The sequence below is a fragment of the Opisthocomus hoazin genome, chromosome 8 (genome assembly GCF_030867145.1).
Source record: "Opisthocomus hoazin isolate bOpiHoa1 chromosome 8, bOpiHoa1.hap1, whole genome shotgun sequence".
In the NCBI taxonomy this organism is placed as follows: Eukaryota; Metazoa; Chordata; class Aves; order Opisthocomiformes; family Opisthocomidae; genus Opisthocomus; species Opisthocomus hoazin.
This window is the reverse complement of record NC_134421.1, coordinates 50,696,335-50,719,346: the sequence shown is the minus strand read 5'-3', so window position 1 is coordinate 50,719,346 and position 23,012 is coordinate 50,696,335. Positions and strand designations below refer to the sequence as shown.

The window sequence follows — 23,012 nt, the reverse complement described above, 5'->3', positions numbered from 1 at the left end:
TACTAAATTGAGTGGAAATTTGTACATCTTTGGCTAATTTTGATCATTCTCATATGCAGAAATATTGCCTTGGGGTTGTGGTATTTTGGCTGCTACCAGAATTCAGAATTTGAAAATTTTAAAATTTCAATATTCCAATTTCTAGTAACTTTTACTGAGCTCTTCTGGGACTTGAAAACATGCATTTGACTTGACTATTTCAATGCAAACTCCCAAGGTAGCTTTATTATGGAGGGTTTGGAAGATCTATACTTGTTCCTCTACTCTTTCTCTTGGCAGAAGTAGATGTATTTCACCGACGAAAATTCTTAAATAAGTAGAGCAAGAAAGTTCTTTGGAAGTCTGGAGAATAAAGGAATCATTCCTAATGCATATTTTTTCCACTTCAAAGTTGACAGTGATTAATCATAAAGCATTGCAAGCAAAGGTATATTATTATTTTAGCACTAGGCATTTGCAGAAGATTTTGTTTTAGGATCGGCACTGTTATTTGTGCATTAGACCGAACAATGAGTGATTGTAGCACACCTCTCCAGTCCTTACTTGCTTTGTTATCTTCCCTGTCTTCTGTGTTATCTTCATTTTTTATCCTCAGTAGTTACTTTCATCAAGTAATATAGAATGGAATTTTTGTTACTACAAGGTGGAGTTTCTTCCTCACACATCCATGGAGCTAATCATATGTCTTTATTCAAGGTATAACTCAGAATAAATTGAAGTACCTTCATTTCCCTTTGTTATATCTTTTGACAGATTCGATGGGCAATACATTTCAGAATTAATTAATTTGGAAAACATCTAGTTCTGCATTTTTCTGTTGTAATGAGTGAGATATAAGAGCTCCATGGATAATAGATTTTAGTCTGGTGTAATTTTTGATAGCTTTTGGGCAAAAGAAAAACATAATGAAGGAAGCATAAAAATATTATATGTGATAGAAGAGTTGTATCAAATTATTGAAACCATGTGATCAGTTGAGTAGCATGGGCATAGAAAAATCCTTCAGGCCCTTCATGAGATACATAGTTGATCACAGTTCTAGGTGGAGACTAGATACACATTAAAATAGGCTTTTATTTCAGCTTGTATTAACAGCATAATGGTATCCACTACTGTGCAATATTCAGTAAAAGTAATTTTATACTTAGTGATTATAGGGTTTTTTGTGTAAATGGTTCTTTTTGCTTCATTGTCTGCAAAACATGGTGGATCTATCAGATATTTTATTAGAAGGGGGTGAGCTGCAGACGTCTTTTGTCAGTTACTAAACACCTTCAATACATAATCTATCACAAAGCAACCGCTTCCTTCCATTTCTTTTACAGCTAATGGTGATTTCCTGTAGCACAGCTATTATTTGCATGGAAGGAGTTGGGTCTTAATTCTTCTAATTTTATAACATTAAAATCTAGGCAGAAACAAAACCTGAAGAGCACTTGCAAGATATAATCTCTGGTAGAACAAAGAAGGGTACAACTCTGTGGCAAGGACTGAACTGTGGTCCAACCACTTTCCCAGTGTTTGATCTGTTTTCTGTGTCCTAAGGCTTCCTTGACTTACAGACATTGCTTTTCATCCATTTGGTAGCTACATTAGTGAAAGTATCCGGATTTCCCTTTTACTGTATTGTACTGTTAGCATATTTAATTCTAAACACAGTTGTGTTTGTTCATCTGATGTCACTGAGCAGCTTGGTTGAGGTTGACTGAGGTCCATATATTCTGGCTGAAGCTTTCCAAGTTTGGCTTAGGAGAGCAAATGCTTTTCTTCCCATTAGCTGCCGTTCTCTACAGGGGGTTTTACATTAGCTGTGTGCTTTGATGGAAAGAGCAGGTCCTTCTGTTTCGTCCTGCATGGATAGCAGCTTTCTCCCCATGTTTTTCCTTCTTTGATGTTAGGTAGAGCCTTCGTTCCTTTCAGAATGTTAGTGAGAATGGAGCCATGTTTCTACCATTTGAAAAAAGAATAGACGAAGTTAAATCCCATTCTAGTACAACTACTGACAGGCTATGTAAAAGCAGTTTTTGATCCTACTTGCTGGTCACTTCCCAACAAGGCAAGGCAGTGCATTCCCACTGTTTTAGAAATAGTGGGACTGGGCCTGGATCAGATCACTTCTCAGACCTCCTATCCAGAATCTTTACTTCGAATCTAAGAAATTTTCAGTGATTCCAGTTACAGAGTTGCTACCTGTGTTCTTACTGAATAAGGACTTTATTCTTTCCTGAATAAGGACTTTATTCTTTCCTGGACGAGGACTGAGAACACATAGTAGACGTGTGCCTGCTGTATCATTTAGAAGACAGGATTAATTCAGAAGATTAATCTGATCTTTGAGTCCTCTAACAAAAGACAGATGTGAGTAATTAGACTTTTAGTAAAAGTAAACATTCCTGTATTTCTGCAATTTATTTTCTATGTACGTAGATGGTACCTTTCATCCAAGAACAGGTAAATACCTTTTCAGCATTTATTGTGCTCCAGAATTAAAACTATTTCAGTGTTTTTACTCTTCTCCCATCATTTCTACATTGTTGTTACATGCCTTAAAGCAGGCTAACGCGTTCAATTTGCAAGCTTTCTTCTGAACACTTGCTTCTTCCTTCAGCAAGAAGTTCCTCAGGCCCATGGCAGGCCTCTAAGCATGTCTCCTCATTAGTCACTTTTGACCTGATGCATTTTTTTCTCTAGGGCTTTATGAATTAAGCTAATCCTTCATCCCAGTATTCTTCGAAAAAAGACTGATTAGCAGATCCACTCACTCCTGAACTTCTTCTCAAGAGATATTTTACCACTTGGTACTAAACACATAGAGACATCAGGCTCCTCTCTTTGACTGTTCTCTGGTCCAAATCTCACAACATGGTGTTGCAGACTTTCTTACAGCCACTGTGGCTGTGTAGCCAACTTTAATTCAGTTTCATTTTAAAAATTAAGATAGGCTTATGTGGGTTTATTTATGTGGAAGGCTAAGGAGACTCTTATTCACTCGCTAACTCATTCCTTCATTTTGCTGCTGTGTTATAAAAGAAGTATTGCTCATTCTTAATATCACTATGTCTTCAACTGGTGTAAAGAAACAAAAAGATCTGAAGCAATATACAATACTTAGGTTTATTCTCTTCACATTTTATAACCCTCAATGGTAAGAAGTCAGCAGATAAATTTCATTAGTATTTTTAGATCCTAATGGTGGTCTTATGCAAGTGTCCAGCTCTCAAAGTACTTTAAAATCAGATAAATATAGCTAGGTACTAACATAAAAATAGATATAGGGATTTTGCAAATGTAACTTTCAGTCTAGAAACCTAACTAAAAAAACTCAGCCTTCCTAATTTGTATAAGAGAAGGTTGCTTAATTTGTAACTTAATCCCATAGCTCAATAATGTACAAGTTGTTGTGTTTGGAAGAAAGAGGGAGGTGGATCTCTAGTTTGATGAAAAAGGTGTAACTAGACCCAGTTATTACAAACTGGAGTTAGAAGGATTAAACTGGTGAAAAAGAACATTTTATTTTCTTTTCAGTAAGAAGTATTATGAATAATTTGAGAAACTTCTACAGGAGTGTGACACACCCTTCATACCTTGAAGTGTTTATTTTTTTAGCTATATACACTTTCGCTCAGATGGAAACCAGCTGGTTTCAGACATCACAGGGTAACATTCTTTGACTCACTACACAGGGAACCACTCAGAAATTTCAGAAATTGTATTTCCATTTCATTTGGAAATTCTGATATAAAACAATTGAAAAAGTACTGACATTTTCCACAGTAAAAATAAAACATTTACTTCTCAGGTTTTTAACTTTTTTCTCAATAATGCTTATCTTGTACTGAATAAAAAAATAAAAAAAAAATCCCTCAATATGATACATTTTGAAATAAAAAAAATCATGTTTTATCTTAATATTTTTGTATTGTTAAGGAAAAAGGAAAAAAATCAATCAGTATGTCTTTTTGTCCTGTAAAATTTTGTCAAACAAGTGCAAAATATTTCAATCTTAGTGAAACTGCCTTTCCAAAATCTAACTTAGGCCTTTGAAAAAAATTCTAATCTACCTTAAGTGTGGAATAGACCAAAATGGATTATAACAATTGTCTCTTCGGGCCTGAAAAGCTTTTGTTTTTTTAGTCTAATCCATGAACAGAGCTCCTCACATATGATGTCATCTCTGTAAGAAAATCACGACTTGAAAGGAACCTCGGCTTGTTCCTGCATGGCTGAAGTCAGTGTGGCTTCTGGTGACAATTTCCGTGAAAGCAGACTAGGCTCTCTGAGCACAAGGTTGCAAGTGAGCACTCGAGCAATGTTAGCATGGGCTGAACTTCAGTTTAGGTGTGCTATTTGGAGAATTTTTGCTGTAAAATCCATTACCCCCATGTGCAAGATTTTGTTGTAGAAGACTGTGAATCTATGTTAAATTTGATTTCTGGGGATTAGATTTACCTACAAGATTCCCTGTCAGAAGTGATCCCTTCTTGATTTTCACTAAAAACTTGGGCTGATAATTTCATGTAGACAAAACCACAGAATTCTCTTTTCCGAGCTTCAGAGAAAATTTAGCTGACAGTTATTTTGTTTTACTTCAAATTTGAGACTATTTTTTGAACGTCACATTCAAGCTTAAACATCAGTAATCAAACTTACGCTTATCTTCGTTGAAGTTAATTAAGTCTTTGCATGCAAAATGTTTTGATAGTTCAAATTCTGAGAAAATAAATATTTGATGACTAGAGATAGCCTAAGCTAAACAACATATGCCTTATTTTAAGAATAATTCCCTGACGCTAGACTGTTTGATTAAAGGAATACCTAAAGAAGGATGTAAATAATTGCTTTTGCCACCAATATTCTGGAAGACAGCAAAAAGCAGAAGGGAGTTTTTTAAAAAAAATTCCAGTGAATACGAGAAATCTGTGGCTATTTTATGACCACGAAGAAGAAAGTCTTCACTTGCAAGAGCAGACCAAAAAGTTTCAGAATGAGAAATTTAATCACTGCTGCTATTTTTTTTGGAAGTTGTGATTAAGACTCAGGTTCTGCTGCCTGTGTACAGCATCTAAGTGTAAAGCAGGTGATTGAAGGCAATCTCTGAACACCACAGCAGCAGTAAGAAGCATGCAAGGGAAAAATAGGACACCAGCCTACCTTTAAAATCAGGCAATCCAGGACAACTTAGCTGAAAACAGTCTTTTATGTCACTTATAGAATATTTAAAATAAACAGAGCAGAGAGTGGAATAAAAAAATATTAAGCCCAAGATACCCAAAGGAAACAGATTATCCTAAAAGAGGAAAGGTTATATTTATTTAGAAATAAGTGCTTTTACAAAATCCATCCCTTCTTGTGGTGGGGTTTCTTCTTCTGCTGAAACATAGTTGTAAGGAATGCTATAAGCTCCTATTGCACCTTCATGATGTACTTGGAGGTGAACTGGTGACTTTTAAGCCTGACACATCTCTAGAATTTTTTGAAGCAGCCATTTGCATCTGAACTCCCTAAAATGTCAAATCTAAAACTTTGCTGTTACTCAGGCCCATTAGTACTGAGAATTTTAGAGAAATGGAAGAAAGAACAAGGGCCATATTCAAGCAAATTTACTTTCAGATAAAAATAGGTTAGGTAAACACAGGCCTGGGTTTGAGTTCACACTATTACTGTTATAAATCAGAACTGATGTTACTTAAAAAAATTCAAAAATCTTTTATAATTTAGGCATTTATGAAATTTCTTTTCATAACCTATGTTTTTCTGATTTTTCAAAAACAAACAAAAATAAAGAGGGTCTCCTTTCGTCGTTTAGGATGTACCTGGCATGAAGCCAGAAAACAGAGAATAGCAGGTTGGTGTGTTTTTTTTCATATTATGCCTCTGCAAGTTCTAAATCTGCAAGTAGCAAGAACCATGTTTCCCCAGAGGGAGATATTCATACCCACTGTGATGATAAAAAAAGACATAGCTGTGAAAGCATTGCAACAGCTAACCAGTAAATGTAAGTGGAAACCAATTTCAATTACATTATTTTGGCCACAGATTGTTTTGAAGTTTGACTGGGCATTCCATGTCCTTTATGAAGTAGTTATGCAGTGATTCACTGTGAAGATGATAGTTCCTCTCGCACAGCCTTCCAGAATTCACTATTTTCGGGCTTTTTTTCCTGGGTATGTGATTTTACCATTCATAAATATCTCTGCTACAGATGAATTTTTCTTTTAGCCTCTCACTTTCAAGACTGTGAAGGCTGGCTTTCATTTACACAAATAGCACTAAAAAGTCAAAAGGTTAAAAAATGTGTTGTTTGTGTTTTTTTTTATTCAAACCTGCAAAAAAAAAAAAAAAGATCAGTATGTTTGGTGATGGTGAGAAGTTATTTTCCATCAGATGCTGGTGTTAATGGAAGCTGTGGTGGTACATTCAGAACTGTTCCTTCTGAAGAAAAAAAAAAGAAAATAGTTTTTTACTCTTCAGAACGGAATTATAAACTAACAGATTTCTCTTGCTTCATGTCACCTGAGACAGACTAATGACTGAAGCCAATCACCAGCGGTCTCGTATGGAGCCACAGTTGTTTTTTTTTCTTTCTTCCTTTTCTATTTTAAAATTAACATCTGCTTTGCCCATGATGTAAGTATCTGTGTGAGCACATGTATTTGTGAAATATGCATGGCTGTATGCCTGTGAATACATATAGGAATGTAAAAAAACAGATCTAAAAGGAATGGGTGAATTGTATTTATCAGGATGTTTTGTATTCTTTCACAGTTTCACTGAATGCCTTCTAATTTTTTTTTTTTTCCAAAAGAATGAATAAAAGGAAGACCCAGCAAAAAATATTGCTAAAAGACCTTTTCTAATACAATGAAATAAATGAGAGAGACTTTGATCTCTTAAAGGCTGTTAGTTTTGAGTAGAAAAGCTTATGACTGTGGTTGACATGTTAGTGATAAAGTATCATCGACCTGCTTGTGCAACAAAAACATCTTTGTCATAAATATTAAGGGATTTTGAGAAAATGCATTTCTACTTAAATAAAAGAAAAATAACACCAATGTATGGGCTCAAAATACAGAACGTTTTTGTCTGTTAAAAGATTAGAACAAAATCTCTCATCCTCCATTATGGTTTAGGGTATTGGACAAGGAGTGCCACTTCTTCCATTTAGAGTGAAATATTATTTAAAATATTGAATTTAAAAAATTATTTTGATTCTATTACCTTACATAAAAGAGTATTGCCACTATTGGCTGAAGAATTAACTGTCTTTGTGAGAGTAAGTAAGTGAATTGTTTGCTGAGGTATTTGGTGAACTTCTGAGGAAGTGAAAAGCCACAAGAGATTTAGATATTTCCATACAGTAGCTGGTTTGTGACAGCACCAAAGGAAGTGTACTGCAGTGAGATTTTATTTAACTAAATTTACACAGGAATAGCAGAGAAAATGGCTTGGAATGGACTTCAGTGGGAACGCAGAGCCTGCGGAAGGCTCAGGTTCTTATTCATAAAGCTAAGCTACCCTGAAGTCCATATAGCCACATTGGTGATCATGTGGTCTCCTGGGGTAGTTAAGTGAGGGTAGCTCTTGAATGAATAAATGGCTGCGTGCAGAATTGCCAGCTATAGTACTTTGGCATGAAGGAGACATTTACCTGTTGAAGAATTATTGCATGAGAAATTTGATCTTCAACTTGTCATTGTATCTTCCTAGGTGTCACTCCCTATTGACTCATATTCTAGAAAATTATTGTTAAGGGCATCTAGGGATTCACAAGAGGAAGGCAAGAAGTTGATTGTGGTTTAAATAGTCATTCCTGAAGATTCCTGATTATCAGCAGCAGTGAAATTCCTATGCAGAACAGCCACATACCTTGGTTTTCTTTAACATTAAGACTTCTTAGCACCCAAATTTGTCAAATACTGAAGTGTCTGCTTACAAAGAATGTCTTGATGGATTCACTAATCATAGAATCATAGAATCATAGGTTGGAAAAGACCTCTAAGATCATCAAGTCCAGCCATCTGCCCAACAACACTATGCCTAATAAACCATATCCTGAAGTGCCACATTTACGCATTTTTTAAACACCTCCAGGGATGGTGACTCAACCACCTCCCTGGGCAGCAAGTCACACCTGTGACTAAGTCACAAGGCTAACCTGATTTTTGTCAACAGAGCTTGAGTATGGAGCATTGTGTAGTTTTTAATATCTCCAACAGTCTTCATACTGAACTAGATTCCTGGCAATTGGAACAGACTTTCAGTATAACCAGGTCTAGATTTTATAGACCTTCAATATAACCAGGGGAAGGGCTGGAAGAGGAGGAGAAACACAATTGTCTGGTTTTCCTCATGGTCTCTTGCATCATGTGATACCGTCAGAAGTCTCCTGTCAGACAGTGGCTGTGTCCGCCTGTGGCAGTGCCCGGTGTGCCTCACAGGAGAGTTTCTTACCGAGGCTACTTCTGAGTCTCTGACATCTGTTACCCTACTTGGAATAAGAACTTCTATGCCATCACATATTTCTGTAATGTCTTTTGGAAACTTTCCACAGGCCTGCATTAAAATTTTCTTCGCCTAGTGACCAGTCACATATATTTCATCTTAAAAAAAGAAAATGCATACTTGAAGGCAGCTGAGAAAGTCCTGCCAGGTAGGACTGGGTCCCAGATGTGCTCTGGCTATTTGTCTTGAGGTCTTGCAGGAGCAATGTGATTTGTGATGAAGCTGCCATGAAATAATTGACGTGCAATGATGTATACTGAGTCAGGTGAGGTAATCCTCCTCATGCTAAGAAACAGATCGCTTGTCAAAGCAAGCACATAGCTTGATCCCTTCCCCTTTTGCAATGGTAAGGCTAGTTGTACACATGGGAAGATGAAATAATTTAGAGGGTAAACTGGTTCTGAGTAGCACGGTTGTGGTCCCAACACTGAACACACTTGAACTGAAAACTGTCTTCAGCTTTTTTGATACAAAGACATTGCCCTTTCCTGTGTATCCTACTTAGTTAGTCCATAATGTAGTGCTCGATCCTAGCTGCGGAAGGAGAGAACATGGCCCTTTTATTTACATTTAGCTTAATCTTTCAGCTTTTACTTTAGGAGATTTGTTAGTGCAAATTATCTAGCAAGTCTGCATGCTATTTTCCAAATACACATTCAGCATCACTTCTTCTGACACCCACCTCCGCATACTTGAGTATTTAATGGTTTACAATTAGCATGCCATCTCATGACTTCAGAGCCCATGAGAGCTAAAATGAATATTTGTCATTATAAAATCACCATATGTTTAACCACCGAAATGATGCAGGTACTACATTTCCCTTTTACTTTATTTTTTCATTGGTAGAATCATTGTTGTAAGAGCACAAAAAGAAAGGAAAAAGCTCATTGATGCAGTGTACTGACAATATCTTCAAAATCTGCCATTTTTTTGTTTGATGATAACGTATTTCCCACAAGTTGTGTTAGACAGAGCACCTGTAAGCCAGCCAAGCCTAGCATGGAACAATTTGTTTAAGATGTGATTTTTATCACAACGGAGAAAACAACTCAAACCCATATTATTATAGGTCAGGTCTGTTTATGTCCCTGTTTAAAAAGCACACAAGTTACCAGCTGCTGATCGCGGTGCCCAGGGGCTGGACTGAGCCCCTGATCATGAGTGGGGCAGCACCTGCCGTGAGCCTGATTTCCAGCTCCCGCTTCTGCTCTCCCTCTCTTCATCATCCCCTGGCCCGAGGTGCTGGATATCCCATTTGATAGCTGTTAGATAGAAGACAAATGGATACTTATCATCACTGACACAGTGCAGTTTGCATTAACTGTTTTATTCCTCAACTCAAGCTCTAGGTTGACTGAGTACAACCGTATTTTTATAGATCTGAGAACAGACAAAAGAAGCTTAGCACAGTTTGGTACTGAGGGTTTTTTTTACTCAGAGTAACTGAAGAACTACTTTCCATCCATGCCATCTTAATGTCTTTAAAATGTGTGAGAGATACAAACCCTTAATTTAATCTCATAAATCACATATGATTTAGGGAATGGGTATAATAGGAGTGGGTACAATTACTGATATCTGTTCCTAGCTGAGCCACCTGACATGAGTCTGTCTGGCTGACTCCCTTCTTAGTCTCAGTAACAGCCTTTAGTGCAGTCTTCTCTGAAGCCTGTTCATAAGTCCTTTGCATTGACCAGGTTTGAACACAGCATTTCCTTTGTGTTAAGAAGACAGTTAGCTCTCATTTCCTCATACAAATACTAGATTAATCATAATTTCAGCCAAAGGAAGTTTAGACCAACGTATTTTTTTAGGTACATCTCCAGACAGTGAAGGATAACAAACATTTTAGAAGCCAGTAACAGGGACAAGCAGTCATCATGCCAAATCAGTCAGAAATGCTGACAGAGCGAAACATGCAGACACTGTTTGTTCTTATGATGCACAGCCATATATCCTCCAGGGGCAATAGGTGTCTGAACCACCTGCCCTTTGGCACCTCTGCAGCAAATGGGAAATCCATTGGTATCAGGTACAAGCTATCTGTTCTCAAACCCTATTTTGCCTTGATATGGGGAAATTTCTCTTTTGTTCATACTTTGTAAGATTATCCTGGCCTTAAAACCTGTCCTTTTTGTACTTCTGCTAGCTGTTTTGGAGGAATAATTATTCCTTACCCAGTTTGCTGGCTCTTCTGAATGCTTTTCCTAGACACTCATCTCTCTGTCTGTCTGGGCACTTAGCCCAGGCTGGGGATTTCAAAGGCAGAAGGGTGCTGAGAGGTTAGACACTGTAATGTTGTAAGTACCTTTGTAGATCTAGCATTCCGTCATTAGCTGAAAATTGATACTCTGTTATTTGTTTGAGCAACAGCTGTATATGCAATATATAGATAAGGGTGTACACAAAGTATTGTGTGTGTTGGAGATAGCTTACACAATTCATTATAAATGTAGCAACAAGGCTGAAGTGCATTTTATTTTGTTCGTATTAGTACTTAACACATTCTTCAATGTAGAGATGCTAAGATGCTCTGTACAGTCATGACTGAACTTGCTGCTGCAATGATGGAATGGTGTTTCTTCTGCACCATTCTGACTGAAAATAGCTTTTTTAGATACTGCAGTTTTTCGTTGCTTGATATCCATTCCACTTGGATTGTAGATGGATATCTATAATGTATTACATATACGCATTTTGCAATATTTGCATTTGAGTGTTATGTGGAACAAATGTTTTTTTCCTAAGGGCCACAGAATGAATAGAAATAGTTGAAAAATGCACTGTCAGAATTTATGAGGTAACAAATTATTCCTTTATGTCATTTTTAGGATCTATTTTACTTCTTGTGCCTGAATGACTTTGGGGACAGTTGAGAGCTTGGTATTGTTTTTCAGTTTTTCTTTTTTAACAGTGAATTGCTGTTTGTTAAATTTACAGGATGTCTGCTAAATAATTCTGTTATGTTTCAGCCCTGTTACTTGAGAAAGATTGTTGTAAAGGACTTTTTGAGTGTCTATGAAACAGCTTAGTATCAGTTTAGAAAATTGGCTAAAGCTTTTCACGGTACAATGTCCATCTTTTTGTCACTGGATTGTCAAAGACATCTGATGAATATGAGGGTCATCTGCTATCTGGACTCATCTGTTTTGACTGGCAAATTAGCTGTCCATCATGGGGAACAAGGCAGTTCATAAAAATGTGAAGAAATATGTTGTCAGAGAAAGGCACTATATTCCATTTTAAAGCAGATAAGAGTAAATTATTTATGCTATACCTTTATACTATTTATAGACGATAAAGAGATGTGTACAAACAATTTTTGTTAGAAATGGCAGATGTTCTGATTTGCAAATATTATTTCTTTCGTGTAAAGCAGAGAATAATACAGGATAAATCTATATGGTAGTATGCAACTCTCAGTTTAATAAAATAATAATGTAACTTCCCAAGAAACTGATGCAGAGCTGAAAAAGGTGATACATTTGCCTGTGACTGAAAGTGGCTGGTTTCATTTGAAAGTTGTTATTTTCATACTGTCAGTTGATAATTCCATACTTCATTTATGGCATGTCTAAACTTGATTCAAACTTAAGATCTGCCTGTGCAGAGAACTATTGAGGTCAATGAGATTCTGCAAAGGCAGAGCAAGAACTAATAATGAATGCCCAGAATTTTCTAAAGACTAAATTTGAGTAAAAGAAATAACAAAGGCTTCATAAATACCTGTATTTTGTTTCTCTGTTTTGCTTAAAGATTAAATACATTCCACTTAAGAAAGCTAGTATGAGACCTCTGTAACTTCTTCGTGTAGCTCTACATCCCAAGCTGCGTCTGGCTGGACACCTGTTTCTGTTCAAATCCTATCACTGACAGTATGTATCAGCCTAATTTGTGAAGCACTTTGGAAAAATATGAGGTTGATATTTTGGTAAGGATGACAAGGCTGTAGAGAAGTTGGAAAGCCTCCCCACATACAACACAGCAATCTAACTGTGGCTTCAGTTGTCTAATTATCTTTAATGTGTAGACATGTATATACCCCAAATGATCTTATACACCAGAAACTAAATACCAGCATTCATTAAAAATAGAACAGCTCCTTTAAAATGTAGTCTTATTCTTACATTGAAGGCAATCTTTGATGTAGAAGTATTCAGATGCAGAGATGCAAAAATTCTCACTTTCTTTGCCTTTGTCAAGTAGCATGTCACTTTTTGTTAGAAATAAACATTTTCTCATTTTCTTAATTTCCTGGTTTTATTAATAATTAGATTCTTGCTTTTATTTTGGGAATGACAACAAATACTTGTTGGAACAACAGCAAATACTTGTGGGAATTAGATGTACCAGTGCAAATCAGGCAATAGTTCTTAAAGATAAATAATTAAAATAAACAAATCAGCAAACAATCACACGAAGATCAATATGGCATAGGAAGCTGGTGTCAATCTGGACTCAGTGCTTCATGACACAGGCTCAAGAAATCTTGCTCCTCATCTCAACATTGATAACAGTGTCATTCATGATTCCCCTGCACTGGTGTATGAAAGCCATTAGAAATTACTGGGTTTATGTTGAAATTTGTCCCTTTTTGTAGGACAGGTAAAATGTACAGATTTCATTTAGCACTTTCCTCCTTCTGTCAGGAGAAGATATAAATATCATCTCTGAGTTTGTGTTCATTTGCTGATTAGTAATTTAGAATATTCAATGACAGCCCAAAATCTCTTTAATAATTAAGAAAATTTAATTAAGAATGTCATAATAACAATTAGAAGTGATCTGAATGTGTTTGTTCATAAGAGAACATTTCAAGTTCTCTACCTGATTCTGTAACCACAGCATTTATAGTTAACCTGATACTCTCTGCTGAAAAGGCAGAGGTGTATGATAGTACCTGATACTGAAGAAGCACATTATGAACATAAGATAACTGTCAAATTACAGCTTCACAGTTAGATTCAATCCTGTGTCAAGACTGGGTTCTCAGCTGCCGTAAGTAGGGGTAGGTCTGTGGAACACAGTCCAGCTGAGACAGAGTACGGTGCTTTAGGATCTGGCTCAGGAAGATTTTTTAAATTTGACGTTAAAAATGAAGTAACAGGTACCTGAGTGGAACTCTTTAATACTTTTTGAGTGTGTAAGTTTGTACAGTGCATATTTCAAAATAAATAGGTAGGGTAAATTTTGGCTGTGCTGCCTTATCTCAGTTTAGCTTCTTGTTTTCTTTGCCTCACTGGTTAACTATGGATTGTCCGAAGTGTGGGTATTTAACATGATAAAATTATTTTTTGTTTTCCTTTTGATTTTTCTCAGGAGGTGTTTGCATTGCTCAGTCACTCAAAATCCCTCGGGAACCAAGACCAGGAGAATTTGAAAAGATCATCAGGCGCTTATTGGAAACTCCAAATGCTCGAGCAGTGATCATGTTTGCGAATGAAGATGATATTAGGTGCCTGTTTCCTAATTTTTTGTGTTAAAGATGTTCTCTCATCACAGAGATGCTGTGGCTGGTGCAGAATAGAGTAACAGAGGAGATTTCAGATTCAATCCATGTAAAAATTACTGGAAATATGGTGACAAGAAATTGGGCTGCAATTTATAGTGTGCTGGTCCTTTATTCTGTGGAGATCTAATCTGTGCCTAGCTCCTAAGAGTGCATTGCCAGTAGATTGTTATCTGGTGACTGGAAAGGAAGAAACCAATAAGAATACTAGTAAAATATGGCTAAAGATGAAATAAATTAACTTGTACGGTACTGTATCTTGAGTTCATTACAGCTGAATACACTTTAGACCGTGAAAACAATTGACTGATTTGTTACTGTGAGCCTACTTGTGCTTAGCCAGAATTAGTGCTTGGGATTCTCAAGTTCTTTTTAAATGCACTTTTTAAATTAGTCTTTTGTTGTTTCTTTGCAGGCGAATACTGGAAGCAGCCAAAAAAGCTAATCAATCCGGACATTTCCTTTGGATTGGCTCAGACAGTTGGGGGTCAAAAATTTCACCAGTTCAGCAGCAGGAGGAGATTGCGGAAGGAGCAGTAACCATTCTGCCCAAAAGAACATCAATAGATGGTAGGAATGCACGTGGCATAAACCCCTCATTTTTCTGAAAATGTTCAAGCACGCTAGCTCTCTTAAAAAAAAGTAATTTAAAAATTGCGTACTGCTTGTTTACAAGGAAATCAGAGAAAACTTTCCAGCTAAGTGACTTGAGTTGCCCTGATATAATATTCATTCAATATATCTGTTGAGATGAGGAGATGTTGCATCTTCAATTAGGCAGTCTTATAATTGTAATAATAATAACTAGAGCATGTGTGGTGGAGAGCTTCTTACCCATAGCCTGGTGGGTCTGTAGGACAAAAAAGGAGAGTATTGGATGGATGATATCAGATCTGATGTCAAATCGTTCTCCTGTGAGGAGATCAATCTAGGCTCTGCTTTCTTCTCCTAAACTTACTTTAAGAAGCCACTATACTAACAAAGTTTCTGACTTGGTGGATCAAGTGGAAGTTGTTGATTTGAAGCACCTTATTCCCGGGAGGGTACTGGACATACTAACATCTCTTAGTGTCTGGATAATTGCTCTAAACTGCTAAATGATTATAAAAGCTGAGCACTACTGATGCTACTTGGAGAATTTAGCCACATGGAAAAATTCATAAAGAGCTTAATCCAGATGGTATGTGTTAGTCATTATTTCATTATGGCTGCTGGGTTGTAGGGGTGAGGCTGGTGCAGAATCTGATCAGATTTAAGCAGGAATCTTTAGTTTCTTAGCTAGTGTCATTAAACATATACATAGAAGTAGAACTTTAAGCATCCTGGAAGCTCTCTGGTTCAACAGAGAGGCAACAAAATCACCCAGTGATTTTAGGTGGCCTTAAAATGAAATTTTTTTGGATCACCATCTTTGACTAAGTAGTGATTATAGTTTGTCTAATTTCTTGTAGGTATGCAATTATTTATATGGGTCATCTGTGCACTAAAAATTAAGCTATATCCCTAACAATCTGCATTGTGTTTTTTTATTTATAGAGTTCTGGTTAAGCTTTAGAGACTCTTTAATTGCTGTAGGTATTTAAAACAAAAACCTTCTTCTACAGCAAATATGGGATAGTAACAAATATACCATTCTTTTAATCCTTAGATAGTACTATGCTAAATTAAATATTAAAATTTTATAATAATTGGTACCTAAAGCTTTTCTTGTTCTGATATTTATACAAAATCTATTATTGTCTTTAAATACTATTTTTATGCTGTATCATATTTTAATACTTCTTTCACTTCTCACAAATGTAGGATTTGATAGATATTTTCGGAGCCGAACACTTGCTAACAATCGAAGAAATGTATGGTTTGCAGAATTTTGGGAGGAGAACTTTGGATGCAAGTTAGGATCACATGGAAAAAGAAATAGCAATATCAAGAAATGCACAGGTAACTGTGGAAGTAGAACATTATCTATAAGTTGCTTATTGGAGTGTGGGAAAGGAACTGCTTTCTGATGATCACTCTTCTGGCTCCCTTCAATTCTCCAATACAAATTATTGTGTTGTATGAGAAGTGTGACTTTTTTTCTCAAACCTGAAGAAAAAAATCATGGGCAATGTTTGAGAAAGTTAGTAGTTGATTTATACAAATACAATGATAGTACAGATTTTGTTAAAGACCTGTGGCTGTGTTTTAATTCAATTCATGTTTTCAATCACCTCCTCTCTCACCCAATCTATAATTGTCAATGTGATTTTTTTTAATGAATGGGCACATCACAGTAATTCTCATATTGTTATCCCCGAAGTATATACAGAGAAAATTAAATTTCTGTTTAAACTATTGAGGTCTTGGTGATAGGTCAAGTCACGAGCTCCTTATTTAGTTTACAAACCTTTTTTGAGGATGAAGTAAAAATCAAATCAATATGTCCTTATTACTTGTCCTGACATGAAAAGAACAGTATTTATATCTTATTATACAGCTGAAAGTCTCTATGGAGTTTGACCGAAAACTCTATGTAACTGGCACTGGTGTTCTCAAACCTGATTGCACAGGCATCATATCCAGACATGATTGTCACAATGGTCAATACAGCAGTTGCATCAGTAGCTCTGAGTTTCATCTCACCTATGAGATGTTTGCTTTTTGCAGTTCCTTGCAGGGTTTACTGCAAGATTGTTACCTTTACTTTACTTTTTGTATAGATAGTTATTGCCTGATGTCAGGGCTCCCAGAGTTGTTTGCTTAATTACCGCCACCACCCTCAGCAGTACTGGTAGTCACCACCACCTCTGTGACTAGTGGCAACAGTAATACTCAATTTTCTGCACAGCATACAGAAGTCATCCATGTGCCTTGATTTCCTTTGTGGTCTTTTCTTTCACCAATACTATTTTCCACATGGAATGTGAACAGTTTTGTTCACTTGCTGTTCCAAGGTTTCTGTCTGCCTGGTGACGCTGTTGTGCAGCCCTTGTTATGGGGATGCCCTTCCAAACATGTTTTTTCTGTAAACAAAAGCTGAACACCAGCACCCCACTTCTCTTGGGTTTGTCAGACAGACATATCGTGCAGTCTCCAAGTACATGCACCGTTAGTCCTGTGCTTCCTGAACCATCAGATTTATTGTATGTGTACTATGCCATCCGTTTAAAGACTTACAGCACTGGGCTTTGCAGTGCACAGATATATCTCACACAGAAATATGAGAGCTATGCATGCACTCTCTTCTTTCGACAGCGATGCCTTGCCTTCTGCCTTTTACCACATACTCCACAAAAAAAGAGATGATATTCAGTTCCTCACTGAGCTAAATGATAGCTCATTACTCTAATCCTTTACTCCTTGGCCTGGATTCATATAGCAGTAAATCATGGCTGGGTAGTTACCCATGTCTGGGAAAGGATTATTTTGTTTTTACTATTTTAAGTGGAAAATAGATGCTTTTTTAAGATCTTCAGGTGCAATGAGTGGTGTATGTGCAGTAATTTGAGAAGCTCTAAATGTTACCACAGATGGTTGTATGACTTGTCTCAGCCTCATCACATCTGTCAAATTGAATTACGAAGCAAAAAGTAGTGTATAAAATGCACAGTCCGTATCTTGATAGATTCAAAGTCATTTGCAATTTGAAATGCATATCCGTATATTTTATGAAACAAAATTATGGTATACTTTCTGTGCCTGAAAACAGAAAGAAAACATATTTTCTGCATCCAGAAAGTTAGCAATGTGTCGAGGGATGGGATTAAGATGTTGGCAATCTCATATGAACGTTGCACATGCATTTTCACCTCCAGAGGAAAAAGCTATGAATTCTTCTGCAAGCAAGTGCACCTGTGAGTGATAGGACCTTTGACTAAAACCACTTAAAGGTGGCTGACCACAATAGAAAAGATGCTTGAACAGCAGCAGACTTGAAACAAGCTGATGATTCATCATGATCTCTATGCTTATCTAACTCAATTTTGAAGGCTTGTGTAATAAAAATAAGAGGCATGTGTTCTTTTTAAGTAAACTGAATCAAGAGATGAGGGCGGAAGTTCAAAATAAACCTCCTGTGATTTAAGGAGGAAAGCTAGGTGGAGAATGGGGGAATGACCCCCCCAGTCCAGACCTAGAGAATCACAATTGGCATCTTCCCACCCCAGTGCATTTGTCATGGCCTCCTGTCCACAAAAGAGAGGCAGCAATGAAATCCTGGCTGGTTCTTCACACCACAGCCCTCAGAGCAGATGAGTCAGTCTACTGTGATCTTCTACATCACTAAAGAGGAGAATATCCCACCTATCATTTTATCTCTCCCTTGAAAGGCCAAAGATGTTACTTCATAGACAAGTCTGGTCTGAAAAAATGGTGCTGAATGAAAGAAATGAATGAACCCCCGAAATTCAATAAGGATATAGAAGCTGTTATGTTTAATTGTTTATAAATTAATATTGAAGACTGATACTTGGCCTATCCCAGTTGCCAGTTGTCAGTCCAGTTGTTTTTCTCTGAAAGTTTATGTGCACTTTCTTAGTCCTAAATTTCAGCTCAATTCTTAAAAGGAATGTATTCCCATCTCTAGTTCAGGACGTGAAGACTGAACTTAAAACCACCATTTATCCTAATTTTCCCATATTTTATACGGGCACTGCAGATAATGAGATCCTCTTTGTCTTTTGCCCACCAGACGAATTTGTATATCATGTCAATAGCTAATGATACACTGAAAGAAGTCCAAAAGCTTCAGACAGAGCCATAATCTGAAAATCTCCCTCTCCAAAGATGTTAAAAGGCAAATTGATAGGTATGAAGCTTTCTCAGGCTTGAGATGTGTTTTATTAGGCATTCCTGTTTATCATAGCTAGGAGGTATTTGAATCTTTTTCTCATATGACATTTGTAATTCCCAACAACAAAACTGATATCCCTTTTCTCTGTTTAGTCAAGTTATCTGTTCATAGCTTTAAATTTTTACTACCTGCAGTCAGGATGCTACCAACCTAATCCAATTTTAAGCATTTTTTTTCCTATGAAGACACTAGAAAATGCTTCATAGCAAAAAATATTTCTCTCTTTTCTTTTCCGTGTAAAATCAACAGTCTTTTTAGCACTGAAAGTCCTGAAAGGGATTTCCTCTCCTTCAAGGTTAAGAATTACAGAAGGGCATAAGCTTTCTTATCTCCTTCCGTTGTTATACATTACTGGTTATTATAGTCCAGTGTTGTACCAGCTTAAACTAGCTTAGTTTATTTGAAGAAAACTGGTATATTAGAACTGTTTAAAAATACTGTTTATTTGTGATTGCTGTTGCTTCATATTCCTAAAAGAATTTCTGCTTTGGAGATACATAAAAAAATAAGTTTCTTCTGAGCTTGCCTTATCATTTACTTTCTGATTTTTACCAGGTTACAGAAAGCAATGATTAACCTGAACTTTGAAAAAGTAATTGTTTTGCCACTAGCTCTATGCATTTCTGAATGTGAGTGTACATTGATCATATCATCAGGACTAGAGTAGTTCATTGAAAAATATTAGAGATTTTTTTGTTCCAACCTTTCTGGAATTAAAAAAAATAATCAAACTGGGCAATTAATTTAGTAAACATGAAACAATAATTCAATGACTACCCTTAAAATTTTTTAATCGGGGAAGGGGAAAGGCATTTGCAGAGGAAACTCATTTGTCTTACTACAACAAGGTGGAAAAGAATGGAGCGCTATATGGATCAAACTGTCTGTAGAAGTTACAAGAAACCTCACTTTACGTATTTATTCAAGGTGCAGGTTTTCTGTATTCAATAAAAAGGTCTTTAGCGAGACATGAATCTTTCAGGGACCTTCAACGGCCTTTCTTTAGCATTGGAAACTCTTTGTGGGAATGAGGAGTGAGGCAATGAGAAGCTATTCACTCATCCCAGTGCCCCAGCAGAAGACTGTAAAGACAGAGACAGCATTCATCCTTTGATTATCTACATTCTTCAAGAGGAAGGGCTTGCACCATGGTTGCAGCAGATGGCAGAGATGGTATGCTTCTTGCTCTACTTTAAATTTAGCACCCTAGAGAATTTTTGCATACACTTAGGTTCCCACTTGGCTCAACTGGTGGGCCAAGTTTTTGGTAGCTGAAGATTTAGCATTACTGAGAAACATTGTGAACTGACCAGATTTATTCCTAGTGTTGTGTTGTTAACTCCAGCTCTTGGTTGCTGAGCTATTAATTGTCAGCCCCACCTTAAGGTAAATTTCTAGACCTTGTGTTTTGTAAGAAACGTACGAAAGAGTGAATACAAAGATTTGAAAATGAAACAAAGATATCCCAGAGTATTCTTTTAGAAGTTGCATTGAATTGTGGGGCTGACAGTATGCACCATCGCTCTTTCAGAAGACCAAAACACAGTGAGAGAAAAATAAAGCAGCATTGATGATGAAGAGTTAAGGAAGAAGGTTAAAAATTAAACAAAATATACTCGGTTTTGCTTCCATTAACCTTGCAGAATTTTAATATTTGATTTCATTCTAACAAAACATTCTGAAGAAGTCCTCTTTACATATATATGTGCTTACGCTTGTAGATATTTGTTTGTGTTTGCATGCTTAAGCAGATAGAGATCTGACATGAAGTAAAGTTGCTTACTGTATCATGTTGTAATGTGTACAACCATAGCCTCAAATTCAAATCTGACATAAGAAGATATAGTGCCATCAAGATTTGTTCTGGATTTTCCCTATAGCATCCCTTCAAGGCACACATTTATCATAGTAGTTACAGTCTTTGAACAGCAAAATGTGGCCCTTTAATAAAATCTCAATGAATGCGTTAATTAAAAAAGCTCCTTTGTGCACATCCCTACAGAAGTAGTCTCTCCCCTTATTTTGTAAGGTTAGCATTTTAACTGCTCTGCAAACCTAATCAACCTTTAACTGCCTATAATGACTGACTGCACTGCTAAAAATAAAGATGGAAGAATTTCCAAAAGCATATAGAGACCTGTGTAAATTAGTCTAATTTCAGTTTGCTCTATCAAACCGAACTGTTTGTTTCACTGAAGAAAATCACAGCACAGTATAATACACATCATGCATACCTAGGAACTTTACAGATATGTTACGTTATTGAATTGTTTTTTTCTTAACTAACCTTTTAAAAAAATACAATTGCACCTAAAAATATGAACAGAAAGAAGTAGATTTACTCATATGTGTATGCAGCCACATTCTGAAAAATTTATAAAACAAGTTGAAAATTTCACTAGCAGAATGTGAATCTCACAGAGGTACAGTGCATTGGTATTTAATTTGAATAATGGTTCTATTACCATAAAATCACTCCTAAAGTAGTTTTTTTTTTCTGGGTGAGACCTACCCAAGGTTAAAAGAAATCAGGATAGATGCAGTTGAGACACATGATGAGTTGTACTACAATTCGTGGAAGGCACCAAGGCTCACGAGGGACTGTTTTTGAGCATACAGAAAGAGCTGCATGCTCTCCCTCTTTGTGCGAATTGTGTATTGTGACCAATATATTTAGGCATAAGAGGTAGAAAGGGCAATTCTTATTCTTTCTTTTCTTTTGCTGTCTGTGGCATTTTCTCGATTCCCATTTGAAAAGTAGCTTATAAAAAAATTGCAGAAAGATTTTTGACTTTTTATTCGTATTTATAAAATGTCTATTGCTGTTTTGTGTAAGTACAGTAATTACAGAATCACAGAATCACAGAATAGTAGGGGTTGGAAGGGACCTCTGTGGGTCATCTAGTCCAACCCTCCTGCCGAAGCAGGGTCACCTACAGCAAGCTGCACAGGACCTTGTCCAGGCGGGTCTTGAATATCTCCAGAGAAGGAGACTCCACAACCTCCCTGGGCAGCCTGTTCCAGTGCTCCGTCACCCTCAGAGGGAAGAAGTTCTTCCTCACGTTCAGACAGAACTTCCTGTGCCTCAGTTTGTGCCCATTGCCCCTTGTCCTGTCACTGGGCACCACTGAAAAGAGCTTGGCCCCATCCTCCTGACACCCACCCTTCAGATATTTATAAGCATTTATAAGGTCCCCTCTCAGCCTTCTCTTCTTCAGGCTGAACAAGGCCAGCTCCCTCAGCCTTTCTTTATAAGAGAGATGTTCCAGTCCCCTCATCATCCTCGTAGCCCTCCGCTGGACTCTCTCCAGTAGCTCTTCATCTTTCTTGAACTGGGGAGCCCAGAACTGGACAGAGTGCTCCAGATGAGGCCTCACCAGGGCAGTGTAGAGGGGAAGGAGAACCTCCCTCGTCCTGCTGGCCACACTCTTTTTGATGCACCCCAGGATCCCATTGGCTTTCTTGGCAGCCAGGGCACACTGCTGGCTCATGGTTAACCTGTCGTCCACCAGGACACCCAGGTCCCTCTCCGCAGAGCTGCTCTCCAGCAGGTCCACCCCAAGCCTGTACTGGTGCATGAGGTTGTTCCTCCCCAGGTGCAGGACCCTGCATTTGGCTGTGTTGAACCTCATCAGGTTCCTCTCTGCCCAGCTTTCCAGCCTATCCAGGTCACGCTGAATGGCAGCACAGCCTTCCGGTGTGTCTACCACTCCTCCCAGCGGGGTGTCATCAGCAAACTTGCTGAGGGTACATTCTAACTCTTCATCCAGGTTGTTGATGAAGCAGTTAGACAAGACTGGGCCCAGTACTGACCCCTGGGGGACACCACTTGTTACCAGCCTTCAACTAGACTCAGCGCCGCTGATGACAACCCTCTGAGTTCTGCCATTCAGCCAGTTCTCTATCCACTTCACCGACCGCTCATCCAGCCCACACTTCCTGAGCTTCCCTAGAAGGATATTATGGGAGACTGTGTCGAAAGCCTTGCTGAAGTCAAGGTAGACAACATCCATGGCTCTCCCTTCATCTACCCAGCCAGTCCTGTCATTGTAGAAAGCTATCAGATTGGTCAGGCATGATTTCCCCTTGGTGAATCCATGCTGACTACTCCTGATAACCTTCTTTTCTTCCACTTGCTTGATGATGGCCTCCAGGATAAGCTGC

At 37.4% G+C, this 23,012-nt stretch overlaps 1 protein-coding gene across 9 annotated transcripts in view; it reads left to right on the top strand.

The window, feature by feature from the left end:
* The window catches only part of GRM8 (glutamate metabotropic receptor 8), a 393,783-nt gene that overhangs the window by 160,125 nt on the left and 210,646 nt on the right, over window positions 1-23,012 (top strand). For all 9 annotated transcript variants that reach the window (XM_075428851.1, XM_075428850.1, XM_075428849.1 and 6 more), the window contains 3 exons: window positions 13,825-13,960; window positions 14,430-14,584; window positions 15,818-15,955. In XM_075428851.1, coding sequence (XP_075284966.1) covers window positions 13,825-13,960; window positions 14,430-14,584; window positions 15,818-15,955 — 429 coding nt within the window. The remainder of the gene's footprint in view (window positions 1-13,824; window positions 13,961-14,429; window positions 14,585-15,817; window positions 15,956-23,012) is intronic.